The 22,547-nt window shown below is 32.5% G+C and overlaps 4 protein-coding genes across 6 annotated transcripts; 1 reads left to right on the forward strand and 3 right to left on the reverse strand.

Annotated features, from left to right (window-relative positions):
* Positions 1 to 794: 794 nt before the first annotated feature.
* LOC128395876 (uncharacterized) lies at positions 795 to 3,183 on the reverse strand. Its single transcript, XM_053356351.1, is given in 3 exon segments — positions 795 to 1,096; positions 1,180 to 1,731; positions 1,734 to 3,183. Coding segments are annotated over 3 exon segments (1,701 nt in total). The 5' UTR covers positions 2,581 to 3,183.
* Positions 3,184 to 5,844: 2,661 nt separating this feature from the next.
* Positions 5,845 to 7,418, forward strand: LOC128395948 (hydroxyacylglutathione hydrolase, mitochondrial-like). Of its 3 annotated transcripts, none has more exons than XM_053356444.1 (5): positions 5,845 to 5,993; positions 6,190 to 6,675; positions 6,750 to 6,853; positions 6,938 to 7,039; positions 7,117 to 7,418. In XM_053356444.1, exons 2-5 carry the CDS (start codon positions 6,279 to 6,281, stop codon positions 7,294 to 7,296), a joined length of 783 nt encoding a protein of 260 aa, XP_053212419.1. In that variant the 5' UTR covers positions 5,845 to 5,993; positions 6,190 to 6,278; the 3' UTR covers positions 7,297 to 7,418. The 3 variants fall into 3 exon arrangements, with proteins under 3 accessions (XP_053212419.1, XP_053212418.1, XP_053212420.1); XM_053356443.1 differs by having other exon boundaries at positions 5,916 to 6,102; XM_053356445.1 differs by having other exon boundaries at positions 5,916 to 6,062.
* On the reverse strand, positions 7,235 to 9,033 carry LOC128395947 (uncharacterized). The gene has a single exon (XM_053356442.1). The coding sequence runs from the start codon at positions 8,890 to 8,892 to the stop codon at positions 7,408 to 7,410; it is 1,485 nt and encodes a 494-aa protein (XP_053212417.1). The 5' UTR covers positions 8,893 to 9,033; the 3' UTR covers positions 7,235 to 7,407.
* Positions 9,034 to 13,953: 4,920 nt separating this feature from the next.
* On the reverse strand, positions 13,954 to 21,582 carry LOC128395869 (maestro heat-like repeat-containing protein family member 1). Its single transcript, XM_053356343.1, has 8 exons — positions 21,439 to 21,582; positions 20,604 to 20,751; positions 20,294 to 20,457; positions 15,642 to 19,703; positions 15,380 to 15,568; positions 15,134 to 15,277; positions 14,916 to 15,053; positions 13,954 to 14,829 (listed from the first exon to the last, which is right to left on the reverse strand). The coding sequence occupies exons 2-8, from the start codon at positions 20,626 to 20,628 to the stop codon at positions 14,668 to 14,670; spliced, it is 4,884 nt and encodes a 1,627-aa protein (XP_053212318.1). The 5' UTR covers positions 20,629 to 20,751; positions 21,439 to 21,582; the 3' UTR covers positions 13,954 to 14,667.
* Between the last annotated feature and the right edge of the window lie 965 nt (positions 21,583 to 22,547).

A 22,547-nucleotide genomic window follows, 5' to 3' on the forward strand; every position in this document is an offset into this window, starting at 1 on the left:
TCATCTGATCCAATTGTTCTAACCAGTACGAGAATGTCCGTGAAACTCCAAGCATAATCGAACCAATCGCAATGACAGCATTCATGTAAAACGCGTTTTGGTCCCATAGAAAATGTCACCAAGATAAAGGATAACATATAATCAGAAGTTATCGATAATATGATGTCGACTCACTAAAATCCAATTGGTCTCAATCAATGATGAAAATGTAATGACTCGAAGGATAATTAGTTAATCGTGAATATCCACCAAGACAAACTAAACCTTTTTTGCCAAATTTTTCGAGAAAATCTAGATGATTAGTACCATCGAAAGGATTCACGATATCGCCAAAGATTTTACTGAACTTTGATAAGGCCTTAGCCTTTGGGACGAAATTGGTCAACTTTTTCATCTCGTTGTTGAAGCTAATACAATAATAGCAAATGAGAAGTAACTAATTGTGCAAACAAATGTAAACTAATTGCGAATTATTCTTGCATTAATGATCAGTTTGATGAATAGTCTTGCTTAAGTGTCCATTGTTTAACCTCTTTGGATTATTGATCAAAAACGAAAACACGAAGTAAACAATTAATTTACTCTCGTCTTCCTGGATGATTGACATTGTTATCGATTTCATTGGGAAAAGTTTCCGCATTAGTTTCAATGTCTACCGTTTCAAGAGCAAATTCCTGAAACAATCTCAAAGACAATGAATGTGTATTCATGAGAAATTAAGAGATTATTATTATTTAATCGATTTTAATATGAAGAAAAATTTTGATCATAAATATTTCAATAATTGAATTCAATTAATAGATGATTCGATTTGTTTTAAAGCTGTCAAATACAACTTTTGTTAATGAGCGTTTTTTACCACCAGTGGTTACATTTGATGAAATTATTGAGAGTAAAATGGGATTCGATGAATCTTTCACTGAATTTCGAGGTGCAAGTTCAAAAGGTGAGGATAATGTCTTCCAGCTCCCCGCAGGTAATTTTGTGATTAGATTTGAGCATCCAGAATAGAAACCATTGGTATACTTTGAGGTTTGTGGCCAATATCGTGAGTCCATTTTATCGACAGCGGGTACACGTTTCGATGTTCCTTGTCCTTCATGTTAAAAAGCAAAAAAAAATCATTTCATTACATGTAAGTTTGAATAAGTCATCGATTCATTGTTTTCCGATATTTACCTGTGTAATTAGTTGGTAATCTGTCAAAAATTGAGAGCAAAGATAATCCAAACCAAAGTGATATTGATCCTCCAATGTAAGTAAAATATGCGATAAAATCAATCGCTGGAATATGAATATATTTCACACCGTAGGCACGAGGGCGATTAACGTAAATCTTTGCATTATAGTTGGTTTGATTTCTGCGACTTGTGATGAAATTTTGATTCTTTGTCGAAAAGGTGACAATATAAGATGAACACTCGGGTTGAGCGCATTTTTTTGAGCATGTGTCCAAGGTTTTCAGAGGGAATGCCCTTTCTCTTCGTAAACCAAAACCTGAAGGGAAAAAGGCTAGAGATGTATTGAATGCTGGAGCTGGTACATCAAGAGGCCAAGTTCCGCGTTCTTTAAGGAATAGGCTCTTTTCACACTCTTGGATACAAGCGGTTCGACCTAAAACACCATATTCTGAATAATCGGAACAATTAGTCTTGTAGGGAGGTTGAAGGAGACGAAATATGATTATTGAATAGTCCATAGTGAACTGAGAGTATCGATCAATGTCCAGGAGGAAAAGTCTTCCCTTTCTGTCCAAGGTATGTTACAACCAGAGTGCATGGCGAAAATGACCACAGCTGATCCTTTGGAGGAAACTGAAAATTCAATAAGCTCACGTCCATCTTCACGATATTCTTGTAGTGGACTTGATGTTGAATTCCAAGTGAAATAAGTTGTACATCGACGGATAACATTATTTCGAGCCCAAGAAAGTGTCTCTCGAGGTTTAGAATAAACTGAACAAGGAACATTGACACAAAATGCTTTTGAATCGGAAGAAGATGAAGATGACCAAAGGGTTTCACTTGGTTTTATAAACCTACGATCACGAGAACACTTAACGGTACAATTTATCGAAACTTGACCGACAGTCTGACCTTCTCGAGCAATAATTCTGATCGGTGTTTCCAAGAAAATAAGCCTCAATTCATCAGGTGAATAATGATCTAAAACACGATCTGGATAGAGACGAGTAAAGGTTGACTTATCTTCCATATTATAATCCAGGCAAACGGTAACTCCAGGCATATAATAGTGATCTGCTTTACCGATAATTATGTTAACCACTGTATCATATTGCAAGTAAATGTAATTAATCCGATAAACCTGCCATAAGAAGCCAATGATGGTCAAAACGTTATATAAAAAGCGATAACATTCAAGTGGCCTCAAACCATTAGGTTCAATTGTCGATGGATCATTTAAAAACGATTGATTTACCTCCTTTCGATTGGTATGATGATGATTAGTTTGGACGATTTCCTTGAAGCTTTTAACTGAAGCTTCTTCAATTGTTTTGAAATAATTAGTTGATGACAACATGATGATTAACACTCCTTGACCAGAGAGCACAATTAACATGAAGAAAAACAAATTTCAAATCAATTCCATGATTGATTGTTTGCCTGGAATTGTTTATATTTTTGAAACATTGAAACTTATTAATACAAAAGTTAACTGATTGTTTTGTATTACTTAATGTGTACTGATTAAGACACTCATTTGTTGTGGAGTACAAAACAAAGGCCAAAATTATTTGTTACCATGTTCGTGTTTATCTGAATATCACAATTTCCATGTATAAGGTTGTTTATTATTCTTGATTTCATATTGATTGAGATTTTTTGTTTATTACCTTTTTTCTGTTCACAGTGTGACCTATGTGGGAAATTACCTGTAGTAATTATCTTCATCATTATCATGGTCATTATTATTCATTTACAGGGAATTGGAAGGAGAAAGAAAAAAAACTGAATGGAAAGATCTTTGTAATGGACTTCGACATGTTATTTACGCTCGAATATTGTAAACCTATTGTTCAGGTAAATGCTTGGAAAATATTAATTCAGTTCTAATGGATCTTATCTATTTCTTTTTTCCATTAATGAGGTTAGAAAATGAAAATCTTATTGGAAACTAATTAACTTTATCTACCTGTTAATGAGCTACATGATAAACATGCGACGATATTTGACCTTTATCAAGGTGATTTTGATGGACAATTCAAATGACAATCGTTGATTTCGTAATAATAAATGTGTTGATAGTTATTATCTGAATGATCCCCCAATTAACCTGAAGAATTAATTAACTTTTCCATTTCATTTAGAACTATTTTATTATTTTTCTCATCAAAATCTATAAACAACAATTGAACAATTAACTTTCTGAATATGAGTATTTCTAAATCAATTAATAATATTGATCAAGTTTAATCAAAGAATTGACAATCAACAATAAATGAGAATGAAAATTAATCAATTTAATGGTTAATCCTTTTCATTTTACATTATTTTGGAAAATGATAAAGTATCAATTGATATTTTCTTTCATTGTTTAATTGTGATTCAATAAACTAGATAATTAAATATAAAAATTTCAATCTAATTACTAAATTAGCTACAATTAGATAGTGAAGGTCAAATTTTTAGCTGGTTAATGGGCCATTATTATTGTATCGAGTAACATCATCAGGAGTTTCGGTAAAAATGGACTTATTGTAGGTCGGTGATAAATTGGTGCTTATTGGTGAGATTAAATTGTTTATTCGAGGAGGAGATAATCTAATGTTCGGAGGTCGTTTTCTGATCTTTTTCGGTGTAGGTAAACCTGTGGATCCAAGTCTTTTGGATTTAGGTGTTTGAACCATTAGAGCGCTTGGTGGTTGATCCTCTGGTGGTGTCTTTACATGTGAGCTATGGATTGTGGGGTATGGGGGCTGTGGTGGTTGTGATGGCGGTGGAGGATTTGGTTTACCATAAACTAATTGTTTGAAAAATTTTTCCGCAAAATTAAACAGAGTTAAACAGGAGAAACCAAACCAAAGGCCAATTGCCGATCCAACGTAACTAAAATATTCAATAAAATCAATGGCTGGTCGATGTTTATAAACTACGTCAAAATTAAATGGCCGATGAATGTAAACGCGGGTCAAATAGCTCGGCTGACCAGTACCACCTCCAGATCCACTTGGACCTCCGCCCAAATTGTATTGTACATACTTGACATAATGTGCGTACTCATTAAAGTCACATTGTTTTCTTGAACACTCCAAGTGACACTCTCGATTAATCTTATGAGTCATATGGGTGTCATTTAGACGTATCTCCTCTGAAACGAATGACAGTTGAACATCACGTCCTCCAGGTACATCTAAAGGCCAACTTTTGAAAGCTCGTTCATTGAGACGCTCTTTACACTTGTACATACAACCAACCCAACCAGAGACACCAAATTGTGAATAAATTTGACAATTAGTTTGATATGGAGCTTCGAGCAGTTTAATCCGAGTCAATTGATAATTAATAGACACAATTGACATTAGGCCAATATTGAAAGAGGAAAAATCTTCATCCTCAGTCCAAGGAACATATGAACCAGGGTGCATGGTGAAAATCGCAGTGACCGGAGTCTCACCGCTTTTCGTTAGATTAAAGTTAATAAAATCCCGTTCCCCGTTTAGAGCCTCTAAAAATGGGATACCCGAACTATTCCAATGGAAATAAGTGTAACACCGACGAAGAGCATTATTTCGAGACCATTCAATTGACTCTCGAACTTTTGAATACTCGGAACACGGAACATCTATACAAGTTGACCCATTGGTAAATCGTGAATCTTGACTACAAATTAATAGACAAGAAATACTAACATCATCAAGTATCATCGAATGGTGAAACAATTTATCAATGGACGCTGATCGATACAATAAGTATCTCTCTTGGATCGTTAAATTTTCACTGATCACTTTATCGGGATAAATGCGCTTCAAGGGTTCCAACAGTTTCAGATCAATGTCCAAACAAATGGTCAACGCAGGTAATTGAATCAAAAACTGCCGATCAACCTGAATATCAACAACGGTATCAAATCTCAGGTACAAAACGTTAATCCGATAGACCTGCCAGACCATTCCGGTCATCAGGATAATGAATAAAGTTAATTTGACCCATCGATTGTTACGAAATGAGTTAAATTTTCGAGACGCACTAATTAACAATTTCATCATGATCAACTTTGACCAATTTAACTTTTTTGTTTTACTATTAATAAATCGTTGTAATTGAAAATTGGGAAAAAAACTTTAAACACTCAAACAATTAACCTGTTCAATGTTATATTACCATAGGTGATAGTAAATAATTTATCATCACCATGTTCAGTGTTTGTTTTGATTTAGTTTTTCACATTGATGATTAAAAAAACAACAACAACAACAATTTAAATCATCGTCTTACCATTATGTAAATCACCAAGGGGTAAAAGTAATTTAAAGGTAATAATAATCGTAATAATAATGAATAGATAGAGATAATTAGATAATTCCAATGAGAAAAGTTTATTTGTAAATGTAATCAATAAATTGTAATTTCAATTCAACTTATCGATTAAACAATTTAGAAACAATTAGTTGATTTTCACCTGAACGAAAAAAACTCTTGACCCTTTTTACAAAGTACAATAATCGTGGTTATTATTGTTCTGATTAAGTTTAATTTTATTATTATTTTTTTCTCAACAATTAACATTCAATTTTAATTCTATTCTCATCGTAATTGAATTAACTTGATTGTTTCCTTTCTCTTTCTCTTTCTTTTTTTTCTCTTCAAACTCTCTGCTCATGTGAACACATGTTTCCATTTGTTGTTTATCTTTTGTTTTTCTTAATTGTTGCTCGTTGATTCCAATTGTAATTTCCATTGGAACAGTTTAATTACAGTTTCGTTTAATTGTTCTACTATTCGTACATGTTAATTGTCTCGATTGATTAGTTGGTTAGTTGATTCAATTGTTTGTTTTCTTTTTTTTCCAGAAAAAAATATTTACCAGGATATAGACAAAGAGTAAGCTGATTACTCGCTTGTTTACCTAACATGTTACAACGTAATTTTTGATTATTTTCAATTTAATTGTGACTAATTCTTTTCCTATAGATTAATTAATTGTTCTCTGTTCCATTTATTGTATTAGGTTTAATCTATTCTTCTGTTAAAACTCTCCGTGGTCTGGTTGGTATTCATTCATCACATAGTTTAACCTCTACTGTTTTTGGTAATCAAATGGAGGTGAAAATTTTATCCGCTCTTTCCGACAATTATATGTACCTGATTATCGACAAGGAGACTAATAAAGCGGCCATTGTTGATCCAGTTGAACCTGAGAAGGTTTTGAAAACGGTCAGTGATTCGGGTGTTCAATTGACAACCGTATTAACTACACACCATCACTGGGATCATGCCGGTGGTAATGTTGATTTAGTTTCCAAGGCTTCAGGTTTAACCGTTTGTGGTTATGATGAAAGGATTGGTGGTTTAACTAACAAAGTTAATCATGGTGATTCATTTACAATTGGAAAATTGCTGGTTAATTGTCTTTATACTCCTTGTCACACCAGTGGGCACATTTGTTATCATGTTGTTCCGCCTTCAGGTGAATCCGATGGAGCTGTTTTTACAGGTAAATTTTATTTTCCCTTTCTTCCCATTAATCTAATTTTAATCAAAATTCTAATCACATGAAAAAACAATTAGGTGATACTCTTTTCCTTGCTGGTTGTGGGAAATTTTTTGAAGGAACAGCTGATCAAATGTATGAAGCTCTAATCAAGAAACTTGGTTCATTACCAGATTCAACTGTAAGTCAGAAATTCATGTGGTTGATTAACTTAATTTACATATTCTATCATTCTAATTGTGATTTTCATGCCTCTTGATTGCAGAAAGTATATTGTGGCCATGAATATACTGTATCTAATTTGGTTTTTGCGAAAAACGTTGAACCTTCAAACCAAGATATTGAAAATAAACTAAATTGGTCGAGAGTAAGTTGATTGTATTGATAGTATCGATTGATTTTTAATCATATTTCTCTATTTATATTTATATTAATATTTATTAGGAAAGAAGATCAAATTGTGAAACAACCATTCCATCAACGATTGGAGAGGAAAAGTTAATCAACCCTTTTATGCGAGTTAATCAATCATCTGTCCAACAATTTGCCAAACTTACAGATCCAATCAAAGTAATGGCCGCTTTAAGAGAAGCCAAAAATAATTTCAAATCATCGTCACTTTAATAACACCACAAAGAAATTACAGTTTAATCCAGTTACATTTATTAGTTACAACTAATTTGATGTAATATTTTTAATAGTAAATCATAAAAATTGATTGATTTTGATTTTCTATCACCAGTAAACTGTTGGTAATTGTTGATTGATACTTTTAACTCTTGATACTCTTGCACGTCTATTAGTTGCAACTTTACTCTGGTATCCGAGATTTTGATCAATTGGTGAATTATTATTATTTGATTTGGTTGCGATATTAATTTTCGCTGATCTACTCTTTGTGGGCCGTGTAAATAAACCACAATAGCAATTGAGAAACTTTTCCGATAAACTAATCAACGACAAACCAAACCAGAAATTTAAACTACTTGCAAGATAAATTATCAAATCGAGAAGTGTATATTCGGGAAAATATTGATTTATCTCGAAAGGTGCTGTTGGTGCTCGTAAAAGGATAACATAAACTCCGTTTTGATCTTCATCAGTTAAGGTTCGATAGCCTTGTGGTGAATAAATTTCCTCCTCACAATCAGGCTTATCAGCGATATGATTACAATGCTGACGACAGAATTTAAAATATTTCCTTAGGCGATTTCGCTCTGTTATATTAGGGGTAAGATATTCACCATAATACTGATAATAACCATTCCTTAGATTGGCCTGAGAGTAATTTAAAGCTTGAATTGTCCCATAAAAGACTGACCCTATGGATGAAGCGGTCAAATTGTTGAGACAAGCGTCAATAAAGTGGAACCTTGAAGAGTAACCATAATTTGAATAGTTCCGACAAGAGACTTCATAGTTTTCTTGGCTTAAGATGTTGACAATTTTACTAAAGGTCACGATGTAAATGCCCGGTGGTTGACCATTGAAACCTATTCGATATGCTGTTTGACCTGAGCCCTGAATTAGTTTACCAAATTCTGAAAACATGATTGTAGTTGAAGTTGTAATGGTCGATATGTTATTATTTAAATCAATGGCCATCATTTGACCGTCGTAAGGAGGTTGAAATATTTCGTGACGGGAAAATTTAATCGGACCACCCGATGAATTGTAACAATTAATGGTCAAGCAAAATAACGGTTGTCTAGAATAACGAGTGACCTCACAAGTAGAATTGTCCTTTACCAAATAATAGCCCGATTTGGTGTCACCCAATCGTCGAAAGGTCGGAGTTAATTTGATCTTTGGAATTAAATTGTCAATATCTTTAAGAAGATTATTTAACTGGTTTACCGTTAGATTGCCCAAAATTGAATAGATTGAGGTGAACATGTCTCTGTGGGTTCCGAGGTCATCATAAAATGGCCGCTCTAATAAAAGATCATCTAATTTATCGTCAAGAGCGGAAGCTTTGGTTAAATTGATTAAATCAAGAAAAGGGAAACACAAGGAAACACTTGGCAAAGTAATTTGATTCGGAGTGGTCAAGTTAACCTTTGACGTTATCTCACCGGACATATAATCAATAGCAATCGAGTAAATTTGACCTCCACAAAGACAGGTCACCAGTAGATGGATAATAATCTGAATATGTTTACGTAAATTTGGTGTACATTTTGATTTAACTGGTTGACCAATTGAGATCCCGTTGTCCATTAGGGTCACAAGAGTTTTTACCTTAATTGTTAATTTCCCATTGATTGTAATTTCGATTTCTTCTTGATTGTTTATCGGTAAAATTCAAGCTTTCCATTCATATTAATCAATTGTCATTTATCATCATCACAAATGTTTGGCTCTTTTATGTTTCTCAGTTTGTTTCATGATTAATGATTCTAATTGTTGTGACAATTTTGCTTCAACATTGATTGATAATCACAAACATCACAAACAATTATTACGATTCACGATTTTTCGCATGAAGATTAAAGACAAACTAGGCTACCTACAGAGTTTGTAGTACAGGCACTGTAACGAAAACATTACATGTAAATTAAAAAGGGGTTGAATTTGTTTCTTTTGAGCACAATTTAATTGATTAGTTAATCTTTAGTCTTCACTGACTATTTAATTAAATCACAAGACGCAACTTTGACTATTTTAGTTAAAATGTAAAGGGTCAAATACGGTCTTCACTGACCGTCATTTGACCAGGACAATTTAGCACCACAATTATTTGGTCTTCACTGGTCATTATACACAAATTTAATAGATATTATATATTTTATTTAATTAACAAATTATTAGAAAATTGAACAATTAAACAATTAAACAATATTGATGAAAAATGGTGAAGATTTGACTTTGGTTGATCTTCACTGATCAAAACCAAAGTCATTAGTTGATCTTCACTGATCTAACTAATTACTTCTTCTAATTAACAAAATCTATTATTTTATAAAGAAAAATGAATTTATCGCTAGTGGGATCTAATTGAAGAGGTTTGTTTTCTGTTCAGGTTTTATCAATCAATTGATATTGTATAATATTACAACATTTCCGTCGACTTAAATTTGAGCAGTCTCTGCCAAAGCAAAGGGTTGAATTCCATATTTCAAGAAGGGCATCATAGAATTTATTTGTTATCGATTTCGTCGGCACTTCTTTGTACCAACCAGTTGAAAACATTATCGTTAGGTTTATGACAGCTTAAGTTGATGATTTTATCTTTCGTATAGTGATAGGGTTGATAATATGAAAGTGTAGGATTACAACTCGGGTAAGGTGAAGAGTAAAAATGTGAAGATAAACATTTAATTGAGTTTGATTCCAAGTAAAGATTAGGATAATTAACGTGAGCAGTTTTGTCAATCAATTTTGGTATCTCTTCAGCTAGTGGTATTTCAAGAGGATCAACTAATTCTAAAAAGGGGAAATTTTCCTCTTGTTCATTCTGTTCATTGGATTTGCATTGATTCGAATCGATCTGATCAAGATTTTCAATAATTTCAGTTTCCCTTTCGATCTCTAACGAATGTTTAGCACTTGGTAAACTCGTGAGATTAATCAAATTTGAATTATTAATATGAATTGTTTTAGCTGCACAATCAATTATAAGATTAGCTTTTGTCATTAGATCTTGACCAATTAAAGCATCGAATTGATGTGGCAAATATTCAGTAACTTGGACAATTGTTGATATTGCAACTGCTGATTTGTCGTCACAAATTTTAATTCTAACTTTGACTTGTCCAAGTATTTTAACTGGGCTATTGTTAACAGCTAAAGGAGGAGGTGCAAGGTATGGTTGTAAGTTTAAATTCAGTCGATCAACTAGATTTTTACTGATTAGAGTTAAACCGGAACCTGTATCGAACATTGCTTGGACTTTCTTATTATTTAATTTGATTTCTTTATGAATTAGATTTGAATGTGGAATTGGAAAAAGTGAAGAAACTGAAGAGTTGGGTTTCTCATTGATTTGGTTGATTTTAAATGGTAATTGATTTGAATTCAAATAATTTTCATTTTCATTGTGCTTTATTCTTGAGTTGACGGTTTTATCTACTAATTTAGCAGCATTAATAAGTTCTGTTAATGTTTGAGGATTTTGTAATGTTATTATGAATTTAGCTTGAGGTAAAAGTCTTTCAATGATGAAGATTATCATGAGCTTTTCTGGCATCTTTTTATTCATTCTCAAACATAATTCTTGAATCTGATAGACAAAGTTAGTCGTTAGCTGATTAGACGCTTGTTTGCTATAATGAAATTGATGAGAGAGATGAGCTTGATAATCAGCTGGGCAAAGGTCTGAGATCATTCTATTTCTTAATTCATCATAAGTTTTAGGCATTTTTCGGAAAGAATGAGGACTACAGGTAACGTTGTACCATTTGCGAGCTGAACCTTGCAAATAAAAGGGAATAATCTTGAACATCTCAATAGCACCAAGACCTAAAGCACTAGAAGCTAATTCAAAGTTTATCAACCAATCAATCAAATCTTCATTATCACCTCTGAATGGCTCAATGGTGATATGATTGTTCAGGACATGGCTTGAATTAATAGTGTTAATTGTTGGGTTAAATTCGATTGGATTAAATCCAAATTGATCAGAGTAATAATTCATAATTGATAAAGTAATATGTTAAATGTTAATTGTATGATAATATGATGATAATTTGTGATAATTGAATGTATTGAGAGAATAACGTCTTCACTGACAGTTAAGGATTTTTCATTTTATAGTCTAAGGAGAGAATAAACAATCAAGAAGCAAGGGTCTTCACTGACCTCACGTTTAACGATTTCGCTGAAAATCAATTGTCAGAATGAACAAGATAAAAAAACAATCGTGCTAAAAGATTGGTCTTCACTGACCTTAGTAGCGATATTAAAAAAAAGAAGAGAAAAGATACCAAAAAAGAAGACTTACTTTCGTAATTAAAGGATAGATGGAAATCTGTAAAGTGTGTTAATTATTTGATTTAAATACAAATTGATTTGATTAATTATTAATATGTTATTGTTAATTGATTATTATTAATTTTTGATTATTGATTAGCTGATCTTTTAATTTTTATTATTTATAATGGTTTATTATTTGATGGTTGATTTGTTAATTGTTGATTTGTAAGTTGTTGATTTGTAAGTTGTTGATTTGTTAATTGTTCGTTTTTTTTATTTCTCATTAAAGTAACATTGAGACCACGATTTTAACGTTTATTTGAAGGTCATTTTATGGTTCGAATTAAATTGGAGAATAGATTTGCACGAAAATTAGTTCACCAAATTCACCCTCACACACGGCCACCAAATGTAACGAAAACATTACATGTAAATTAAAAAGGGGTTGAATTTGTTTCTTTTGAGCACAATTTAATTGATTAGTTAATCTTTAGTCTTCACTGACTATTTAATTAAATCACAAGACGCAACTTTGACTATTTTAGTTAAAATGTAAAGGGTCAAATACGGTCTTCACTGACCGTCATTTGACCAGGACAATTTAGCACCACAATTATTTGGTCTTCACTGGTCATTATACACAAATTTAATAGATATTATATATTTTTATTTAATTAACAAATTATTAGAAAAATTGAACAATTAAACAATTAAACAATATTGATGAAAAATGGTGAAGATTTGACTTTGGTTGATCTTCACTGATCAAAACCAAAGTCATTAGTTGATCTTCACTGATCTAACTAATTACTTCTTCTAATTAACAAAATCTATTATTTTATAAAGAAAAATGAATTTATCGCTAGTGGGATCTAATTGAAGAGGTTTGTTTTCTGTTCAGGTTTTATCAATCAATTGATATTGTATAATATTACAACAGGCACAGAACAAAAAATCAACTGAAAGAGCTCAAAAATCTAAACCCGTTAAAAATAGAAGCAATGTCAGAGGTGGTCAGAGTCAAAAGTTATTAATGAAAAAAATGGGTCTTAAATTGACCAACAAAAAGTGTTAATTAGATAATTAATCAGATTAATAAGAGGATGAGATAGAAAAGAAAGAGAAAAGGTGTGTGTGTGTGAGAGAGAGAAGGGATGAATTATGGGAGAGGAGGAAGAGTCTCAGAGGAATATAAGTTTTTTAATTGTATCAACTGCACGTCCTGGGATATTAAAACTTCGAGGTGCTGATCAAATCTTTAATTGCTCTGGTTAATTTAAGGTGCAAAGTCGAAAGAATCAACCTGAACTGGTTAGGTTTATTGTGAGGTAAAAATGATTGTCAATAATAGACGAAGTTTATTGGTACAACTTGGCAACCTATTTGTGGCACCTATTACAAACAACTACAGTGGATTCTATTAATATTTGATGAATTAGTTAACAAACAAATTAAAAGAAATTTAAATTACTTTTTGTTTGAATTGTGACTTATTTTCGCAGGTGAAATACGATTTCCTATTTTAAAGCTTAAAACATACAGATAGTTTTCGTTGGTTGACATAAAAAGGATGAGTTTTTTAAGATCCTTCGTCATTTCAACAGTTTAATCTAAACAACAACGAATATTATTTTATTATTAATAAATATTTTGTTCTAAAAGCAACATCACCGTTTTCAATTTCATTCTCATTTTCTTGATCAATAGCAACAATTAAAATTTCTCTTTAATTTTTTCTATTCGAATAAAGTTATCATCCTCGCTCATCATCAACGAATCATAATTATGAATTTCCAGTTTTTCCTAACTTTTGTATCAGTTCTGGTATCTTTCATTGGAACATCTTTAGCACGTGCCCCTTCAACTACTGGTATTGCGTCGGCAGTTACACCTGCTGAGGTAAGCACACCAGGAACTATGACTGGTCCCGATGGAAGTCCTACCAAAATAATATTCCCACATTCAGCTGTTTCAAATATGGTGTATACTACAACTCCCCTACCTTAATATCCACTCATCATCCAAAAAGAGTTGATCACAAACTGGCAACGTCAAATGATGATATGTGATAAAACAAAACAATAAAATAATTCCTAGCATTCTAGTAATCCGTTTCTAATTTTATTATATTTGTATTTTGTATATTAACTAGGCATAATTCAGCCGAAGTGACGTCTGAGTGCTTGTACTTTATCGAGTGTGACTTTAAAGAAAAGCAAGAAATTTTATGTGAGTGATCTGAATTGTCATTTTTGAGTTCTCGTCCCTAGAAAATTAAGTTTCTTGAAGTAAAGTCTCGGACAATTATGGTTTCTAATAGTATTCTTGTATTATTAAATGATTATTGATTCGAAAATTTTTAGATTGTTATTGTTATTAATTGGACTTTATTATTAAGAAAAAAAACTATTTCTTTTAAATCTCTATTGATTTTTTTTCAATTGTTAGTAAATTGTTTTTATCTTTTTACAATGATGTGTGATTAGGATTAAAAAAAGTTGATCACTCTCAAATTGATATTCTGATTGTAACGGAAATGATAATACACACAATAATTAACATAATATTGATGAGGATGATGATAAATATAATACATTTTGCTTTTGATTTGGTTATAAGGATGGAAGCCACAATTAGTTGGGAATGGTTAATTGAAAACTTTAAAATTTTGTTGCATTGGACAACAGCATTTAATTAATTAGCATTAATTTGACTTGATATGACTGGTATCGCAATAATTGACTTGATATAATATTGATCCAATTTTGACTTGACTTATTTGATTGCACAATTTAATAATGCCTACGGTTAATTGTAACTATCAGCTTTTCGTTGTTGATTCGATGGCAATTTTTTTCGTAAAGCACTCACTTTAACACTAAATTTATTTAATCAATAGTTTCCTGCTTTTGGTAATTGTTTGGTTTCGTTGTTATCGTGATAAAAAAACGTTGATTTCAATTGTGTGTCTGGACTTTTTTGTTTTTGGCTTCCTCCCTTAAGCTTTAGCTAAAGCTTCAGCTGATCTCATTTTAACGGGATTACTTCTTGATTCTCGTAATAAACGAATCAAATGTCCAATTATTTTACTTTTAATCTCTTCGCGATCATTGTCTCATCAGAAAAGGCGAAAAAATGACCAAGAATGTAAATCGAAGCTGCTTGGATATTATCCTGATTACTCCTCAAGTATAGCTGTAAAGCTGTAATCCAATCGTTAATCAGTCCTTTGGATTCACTTACCTATGAGAAAATAGAAAACGTATTAATATTAATAATAATCATGACAATTTACCGTTACAATAATGTTTGTTCAGTTTTTCACTTACGATGAACTTGATTAAGCTTGGAGTGAATTCGGTTGGCTCAACAAAGTGTTTTTCTGAAACAACCTTTGCGAAAAATTTACCCAAAGGATCTTGAACAGAGGCCGTTGAATCGTAATTAGCTAATGCATATCTCGCAGCCTAAAATGAAGGAAACAAATTTAGTAAATGATTTTAGTAAAGAATATAACAATTTAGATTATCAAATTTCAAGTAATTACCTCAGTTACAACGGGAACATTTGAATTATAGTAAACAACTAATGGAATCAAAGATTCAGTTGATACATCTTGAAGGAGAAGGCCGCCCTTTTCACACAATTTACCATAGCAATGGATTGCTGATGATCGGATGTTTTTACTTTCCTGTAATCAAGTACAAATTTTGCATAAAAATCAATAATTAGTAAGACAAACAATTGAATTTATATAAAGATAATTATCAATGTTTGGAAAATGTTTGTTTACCTTATCAAAGAGTGATTTTAATCTAATAGCAATTGGTACACATAGATTTTCAAGTTGAGATTTTTCCAGATATACGAGATTGTTGGTCAATCCTTTGATTGATTCAAGAAGTACATCATCATTTTTATCATCCTTATCCTCTAAGCCGAGTAACAAAGCTGAAATAACAGGACTTGATAATTTGGCATTCTAAAAGAAAAGAAAACAGTTATGAATATTAAGATAATTTAAAGACTAATTTCAATGATTAGATGATCCTTACCAATTCTGGAGAAAGGCAACTATGTCGACCTAATCCTCGAATGCAAAGTTTCCTGATAGCATTGGATGAATCGGTGAGCATGTTAAGAAGAGTTTGAAGAAGAGGTTCGGCCAGTGTTTGCTGGTCATAATTATCGATTGATAAAATCTCACAGAAAAATGCAATTGGAATGAGTCGACGTTGAGGTGAAGTATCTTGTAAGAAGGGAGTCAAATCTTTAACTAGACTTGAAATATCAGCAGGATATTTGATACACATTTCCTTGGCTAGGAGTGTAACCGCCTCGGGGAATTCAGCTTCTTGTTCCATGAGGAAGAATATTTTCTCATTAAGTACTTTGTCTCGTTCACATTTGTAGAGGACATTTTTTAGGGTAAGGACGGCGATACTGATTGGGAATACATTTGAACGATCTTTCTCTTTCTTTGATGAGGAATTTTTCCTTGATGATGGTGCTACCGGTGCTGGTGGAGGTGCTGGAGCCAAAGGATTTGATGATGAGGCGATTGGATCGACTTCACTGGCTGGAATGTATTCTGCTTTAAGGAAATTTGCAACGGTACCAAAAACTGAAGTGAAAACCTTGACAAAATGGGAAATAAGGATCGGCGATGAAACGGTAGAGCCATAAATTTCTTGTAAAGCACCGACAGCGGCCAAAGTTTTAGCCGAAGCAACCATAACATTTTGCTTTCGTGGGTGAGGTAAAACTTGTTGAGATTCATTGAGAACCTCTAACAATTTTTCAATAATAACTGGACACAAAGTTGGATCAGAGACCAAGATTAGCCATAATTGAATATGATCTTTTGACCAGATAAGGGAACAATCAAGAAGATAATTGAGAAGAGCGTTTAATTGATGAGATCCAATTGAAGTGATAATACACTCAAGACCTCGTTTGGTGTGTGTATGAGTAACATAAGGCATCCGTTGGACGATATAACTAATAAAATCTGGTAAATTGAGTTTGATATCATTCCCGTAAAGGTCAACCAATGATAAGAGTGTAGATGAACATCCATACGAGCATACGGATAGTGATTCCGTCATTCCGTCCAAAAGAAATTTGAATAAAGGTAATGGTGTTAAATCTCGAAGTTTCAATTGTTGGGCCAAATAACTTGTTAGTGTTTTGATTGATTCAGATGTGAACTCGGGAACATTATCTTCACGGTGATTGATAAAACGGCCCAACAGTTCAAGGCATGGTTCTGGGGAGATTGGACGATTGGACACTTTTTCGGCAATTTTAAAGATTGTCCGAAGACACATGAAAGCTTTCAGACGAATATTTGGAACTGGATCGAAAATTCGTGCAATAATTAAACCGACAAGAGATCCAAAAGACTCGAAACGATGTGAACCAGCAACTAGGAAGGTCATCCATGAATCGAGATTCTCGTGATAAAATTCAATCACATGATGAACAGTATCGATAGCATCGTTTCTATTACCATCATTAGACTGAGAATTCATCCAAGTCTTTAATTGGGTAACAATAAAGATCAATATATCGAGAGATGATCTCTCTCGAATAATGAAATCTTCCAATAAACGTTTAAAGGCTTTAAGCAGCTCTTCATAACCAACTCGACAATAAACCGCTCTACCGACAACATCGATGACCGTTTGTTTCTCTCGATCTGAAAGGACAGGTTCATGTTTAACAAGACTGGAAATGCTCAACAAGGCTAATTGACAATGATGGGTTGGTGTTGATGGTGCACGAAAAATGGTCAACATTTCATCAAGTAAATCATCACGTTTACGAAAGATGTACATTTGTTTCAAATTTTCGGGAAGTACTGAGTGAGCGATTACATTGACCGCCGTAATGTAAGCCGCTTGAACAAGCCATTCTTTTGATTGTGAATAGAAAGTGCTTATGGTTCGTAGGATCGGTGTTTCCAGTCGCGTCAATAAAAGTTCACTTTCCGCGTATTTAACAACATAAGCATAACTGAGAACAATAGTTGATCTTAATCGTTCCAATTCAGGGTCAGTTCCATTTCTCATTGAATCCATGATTGAATGAAGTAAACTTGTCGATCGACGAGGCTCAGCATACTTTTCCAAACTGACCAGGACCATATCCAAATGATTGGCGGCACATTTACCAGCCATATAAGCGATACCTTCCCTTTCGAGAGGTGAACTGTGGTCAATGGTGTCAAAGGTAATGTCCAATGCATTGTTGGCCACTTCTTTATTTTTCAACATTCGAATTGCATTTCCCATGTTGATAAGATAAAAGTTTTTCAACAAAGGTTTCTGATAATAGAGATGAATCTGAGCGATTAACGATGAAATATATGCTCCAAGAAATTCCATGTTTCCAATTTTGGTTAAAAGAGCGGTGGTAAAATTGCAACAATTATTTCTCCAAGTTTCTTGTCGTGATTCTTCAAGTTCATTTATCTCAGCAATCAATTGATCAAGAGCTGGCATCATAGAGGAGAAATTCTGATGAATATGAGGTCCAATAAGTTTTAAAACATGTAATGAATCTTTGACATGAGGCTCAGGTACATCTCCAATGATTACTGATAGACGGGCAAGTAGAGCCTCTCGTTTGGGTGAATGTGAGATCCTCTCGAAATATGATTGAAGTAATCGACCTGTTGAATCTTGACGTTTAATCTTCTCACCCATTAGATTCAATGATTTACACAGGGTGGGTAATGCTTCCGTGTATTCGGGTTGTACAAGATACTCAAAGAGATGAGGCCAGAGAACTCGTTCAATATCATCTACGGTGGTAACAAGTAAATTCATCACGTTGTCAGACATTGTACGTAAATCTTTATTTGTTACCGTATCAACATCAGTTGATGACCTTCGAATAGCCAAATCCTCTTCACTTTCCTCTTCTAGAGCACATTGAGTGATAATATATTTAATCAGAGCTTGTCCACCCTCCAAATCAAGATAACCATGGTGAGCGATTGTAACAATTACTTGAGTTATTGCTCGACGAACTCGATTATTTTCTTCATCTAAAATACGACGAAGTGATTTAAATATTGCTGATAAACGGGGAACAATAAATTGACTAGAGGCATTAATTAAATGCTTTAAAATGGTAAGGGAACCAATTTTCGCCAATTCTGAGCTGGATTCAAGTTTAGCAAGTAACCATGGAATCAGGTATTCACTGTATTTTGAATTAAGGGTTGCAAATGACCGGAGAATCTCATTGTGATTACGAATTGAATTGGGCTGTTGATAATCGGGTAAGGCACATGTTTGGGTGAACAGGATATTGACAATTGTTTCCATTTGAGGTCGAGTTAAATTGGGTGATCCTCTCTCAATGATACACTCAAGAGCTTGATGTAAACTTTGGGAAGAATAGACAATCTCAAAATCATTGGTTGACAATGGAAGTGAAACCGTTGGCCGACGGTACATAGGAAGAAGTGAATTAATGAAACGTGGTACACCCTCGTTAAATGTTTTATCACTTAATAGTGAGATCATATTTCCAATTGCTTTGATAACAGATTCTTTAACTCGATTGTTACGAGAATTAAGCCATTCATGATAGAAAGCTTCAAAAAGTGCATCAATTTCCGCCGTAAAGTAAGACTTGTTAACCGCTGGATCTGGAGCTCGATCAATGTTGGACAAATATTCCTTGATAGATTCAGCAAATTGGCCAACACAATCGGAAAAGAAAATTCGAACAACATCTTTACGAATAACTGTTATCATGGAAACCATAGATCCAAGGAGAGCCTTAATATAACCCATCATTCCAAATGGATTAGCTGTGGCCATGGAACCAAGACATTTACATATTCCAATTGGAGGTGATGAATGAGGCTCAAATTGGGCAAGAAGCTTATCCATTATATCGGTTGTCTGATTTTTACTCAAACAAACAATTACTCCACTGGCGTATCTTTCATAATCAGTTAATTCCTCTAAATCTTTGTTGATAACGGTGATACAAAATTTAGTCAATGAGTCTCGAGTATTGGGATCAATTTTATTTAGAAACTCAATGCAAACCCTTTCGATACTGCTCATCAATTTGATCTTGCTTATAACTCGTACCTGAAGGGTAAATTAAAAATAAGAAAACAAAAACAAAATAATAAGATTAATGAGTAATGAAAATCACATCATAGATTTGCTAAATGGAGGGAGTTAATTGTATTATACATATACTGGAAAATCAGCAAAAAAAATATTCATTGGAATATAATGAATTCATTTAAACAATTCTCCAGCTGGATTAATATGATGTGGAACAATTAAGTTAATCATCAACTGACAATAAAACATTACGCAGCCACGCAAGGTAATCATTATAACTATGGAAAAATAATCCTAATAAACATGATGATAATATGGGAAATATTTAATAGGCTCATGGTAATAATATTAAACTGGAAAATGATGATGACCTTTATCATCCTAATCATAACATATTGTAACCCAATTACTTATGTTTAATTTAAAATTTATAATATATTATAAATCATCATGTATCTTGATAAACTATCATCATGAAGATTGATGGAAAATGGAAAATATCCAAATGAAAATCAATTGATTGGGTTTTGAACTTGAGAAAAAAAGAGTTAATTAGCAAAGGGATTGTGAGTGATTTAATCAGATTGAATTAGATTAGATGAACAAACCTCTCTTCCATCATCTTTTTGCAGGTAATTAAGGCAAGTTGCAAGAACTAAGGAACAGTGTTTACTTCCATATTGAACAATTATATTGCAAACATGATTACTGACAGTTTCTTGTTCATCCATACATCCTTTAACCAGAGCATCGACAATTAGCTCAGAATAATCTGTCAAAGGATAGAGAAAGTGAGAGTGAGAGTGAGATAAAATGGAGAAATCAATTTAAGAATTAAATGTTTCAATCAAGAGGCGAATTTAGAAAAGTTATGTTTCTAAAGAGGGGATAATAAGAAGAGGATTAATTAATTCTTACCTTCTAAATTTGTATCTACTTCCATATTGCATCCAAATTATTGGTTGATTTGAGTTTGAGGTATGTATGTATGTGTTTGTTGTTCCAAAATCAAATTAGAATAGAAATTGAAATGTTTATCCTTGAAAGGTCAAAAATCGCATATAATCTGTAATAAAACGAAAAAGTAAAAGGGTGAGAATTTCATCACAATAAGAGATTAATTAGATTTTATTATGAGAATAGAAAGAGATAAACAATCAATCAACAGGCAGAAAAGAAATGGAAATAAAATTTAAAAAGGTTAACCCAAATTGTCAGGTTAGGGAACCGGTGAGAGAAATAAATTGAACTCACAATTTTTTAGAATCAAATTGAGCTAATAAAACAAAAAGAGAAATCAATCAAACTAAACATATAGAAAATAAATTGAAAGGGTAGAGAGAGATTAATAAAAAAAAAGCGAACCAAGTAATAAGCTTAAATTGTCGTAGAAACAATTAAATTAAGAAAGAAGAGTCAAAAATAGGTAATCAAAAACGAATCAAGGTGAGTAAGAAAAAGTGACAGCTAAGATTTAGCTGAACTTGGGATTAGATTAAGAGAAAATGATTAACAAAACCATCATAAATAAACATAACAGGATAGAGAAAGAAAGAAAAACAATCAATTAATTAACTAATCAATTTAATCAATTGAACAATTAGTGATTTCGTCTACTAATTGACTAGAAAAAAAAGCCTCAAGCAAAATGGAAAAAAATTTAAGGCTTAAGAAATAGAAAAGGGTTAACATTGATCCAAAGAAATTGTAACAATCATCCGATTGATTCAAATTAATTAACAATTAACTTTACCTTTTAATTGTTTCCAGAGAATACAAATAATCACATAATCACAATTCTAATAAACAAACACACCTTTTATATTGAGTGAACAACTAGACTCATTGGTGAGAACAAAAAAAAAGAGTAAGAAATGGAGAGAGAGAAAAAAAATTCTCAATCAGCTGATCTGTTACCCGCTCTTTTCGGATTCCATTTTTGTTCAATTACAATTTTAAATTAATTGTTATTCCATTAATTATAATGATGAATATTTAATTTAAATGATTAGATGATTAATTTAATTTTCTTTTCGACTCTAGTGTTTTTCACAGTTTAACAGTTCAAATGGTTTACCAAAGTAAACAAAACTCGATGGCTGATTATCAATAGTATCCTGATTAACCGTTAATTGTGATTGATTGATTATTTGAGATTTAGGAAAATAAATGTTGATGGAAAATATTTACAAACAATTTATTAATATTTGATTGGTTTGCTTGGATTTACATGGAAATAGGTCACATAGAGACTCGGAACGGGACCAAACTTTGTTGATTGGTGTTGCGATTTTAATTGTGTTTACATTTTAGTTTTTTTTGCTACTCTTAATTGTTTACCGATTAATTCAAATTACCAATTCGACCAATCATTTTTTTACTATAGCTTTTGGATTTTCTAGATTTTTGTTTTGGTCTTTGTTTCTGTTCCATTGAAATTCGTGGTGGTGATGTTGATTTGGAAGATTTTGATTTAAATGATGCCGATGACGATGATGATGATCGTTTCTTGGTCGATAAATTGGCCTTGGTCTGAGATGTGACCTTTATTTTCGAGACTTGATTACTTTTCTTCTCAACTATTGGTATCACTTTCATAGTAACTTGTGGGATAATTTTATTCGGTGAAACAATTGGTAATAACGTTACGATTTCTTTGCATTTTGGACTTTCCGTCCTTCGAGTGATAGTTTCATCGACTTTAATCGAGTTAAATTTTTCCGGACATTTAGATGTAACATCAAGTCGATCTGCTTTCCAATTTACAAGTTTTTGAATAAAAGCCGATGATTTTATACGAAATTGATTCAATGTCGATGATGGTCCTTGTGATATGTTACTCGAAAGTCCAACAACTTTTGA

The sequence above is a fragment of the Panonychus citri genome, unplaced genomic scaffold (assembly GCF_014898815.1).
Source record: "Panonychus citri isolate SS breed McGregor unplaced genomic scaffold, ASM1489881v1 Contig00142, whole genome shotgun sequence".
Classification (NCBI taxonomy): Eukaryota; Metazoa; Arthropoda; class Arachnida; order Trombidiformes; family Tetranychidae; genus Panonychus; species Panonychus citri.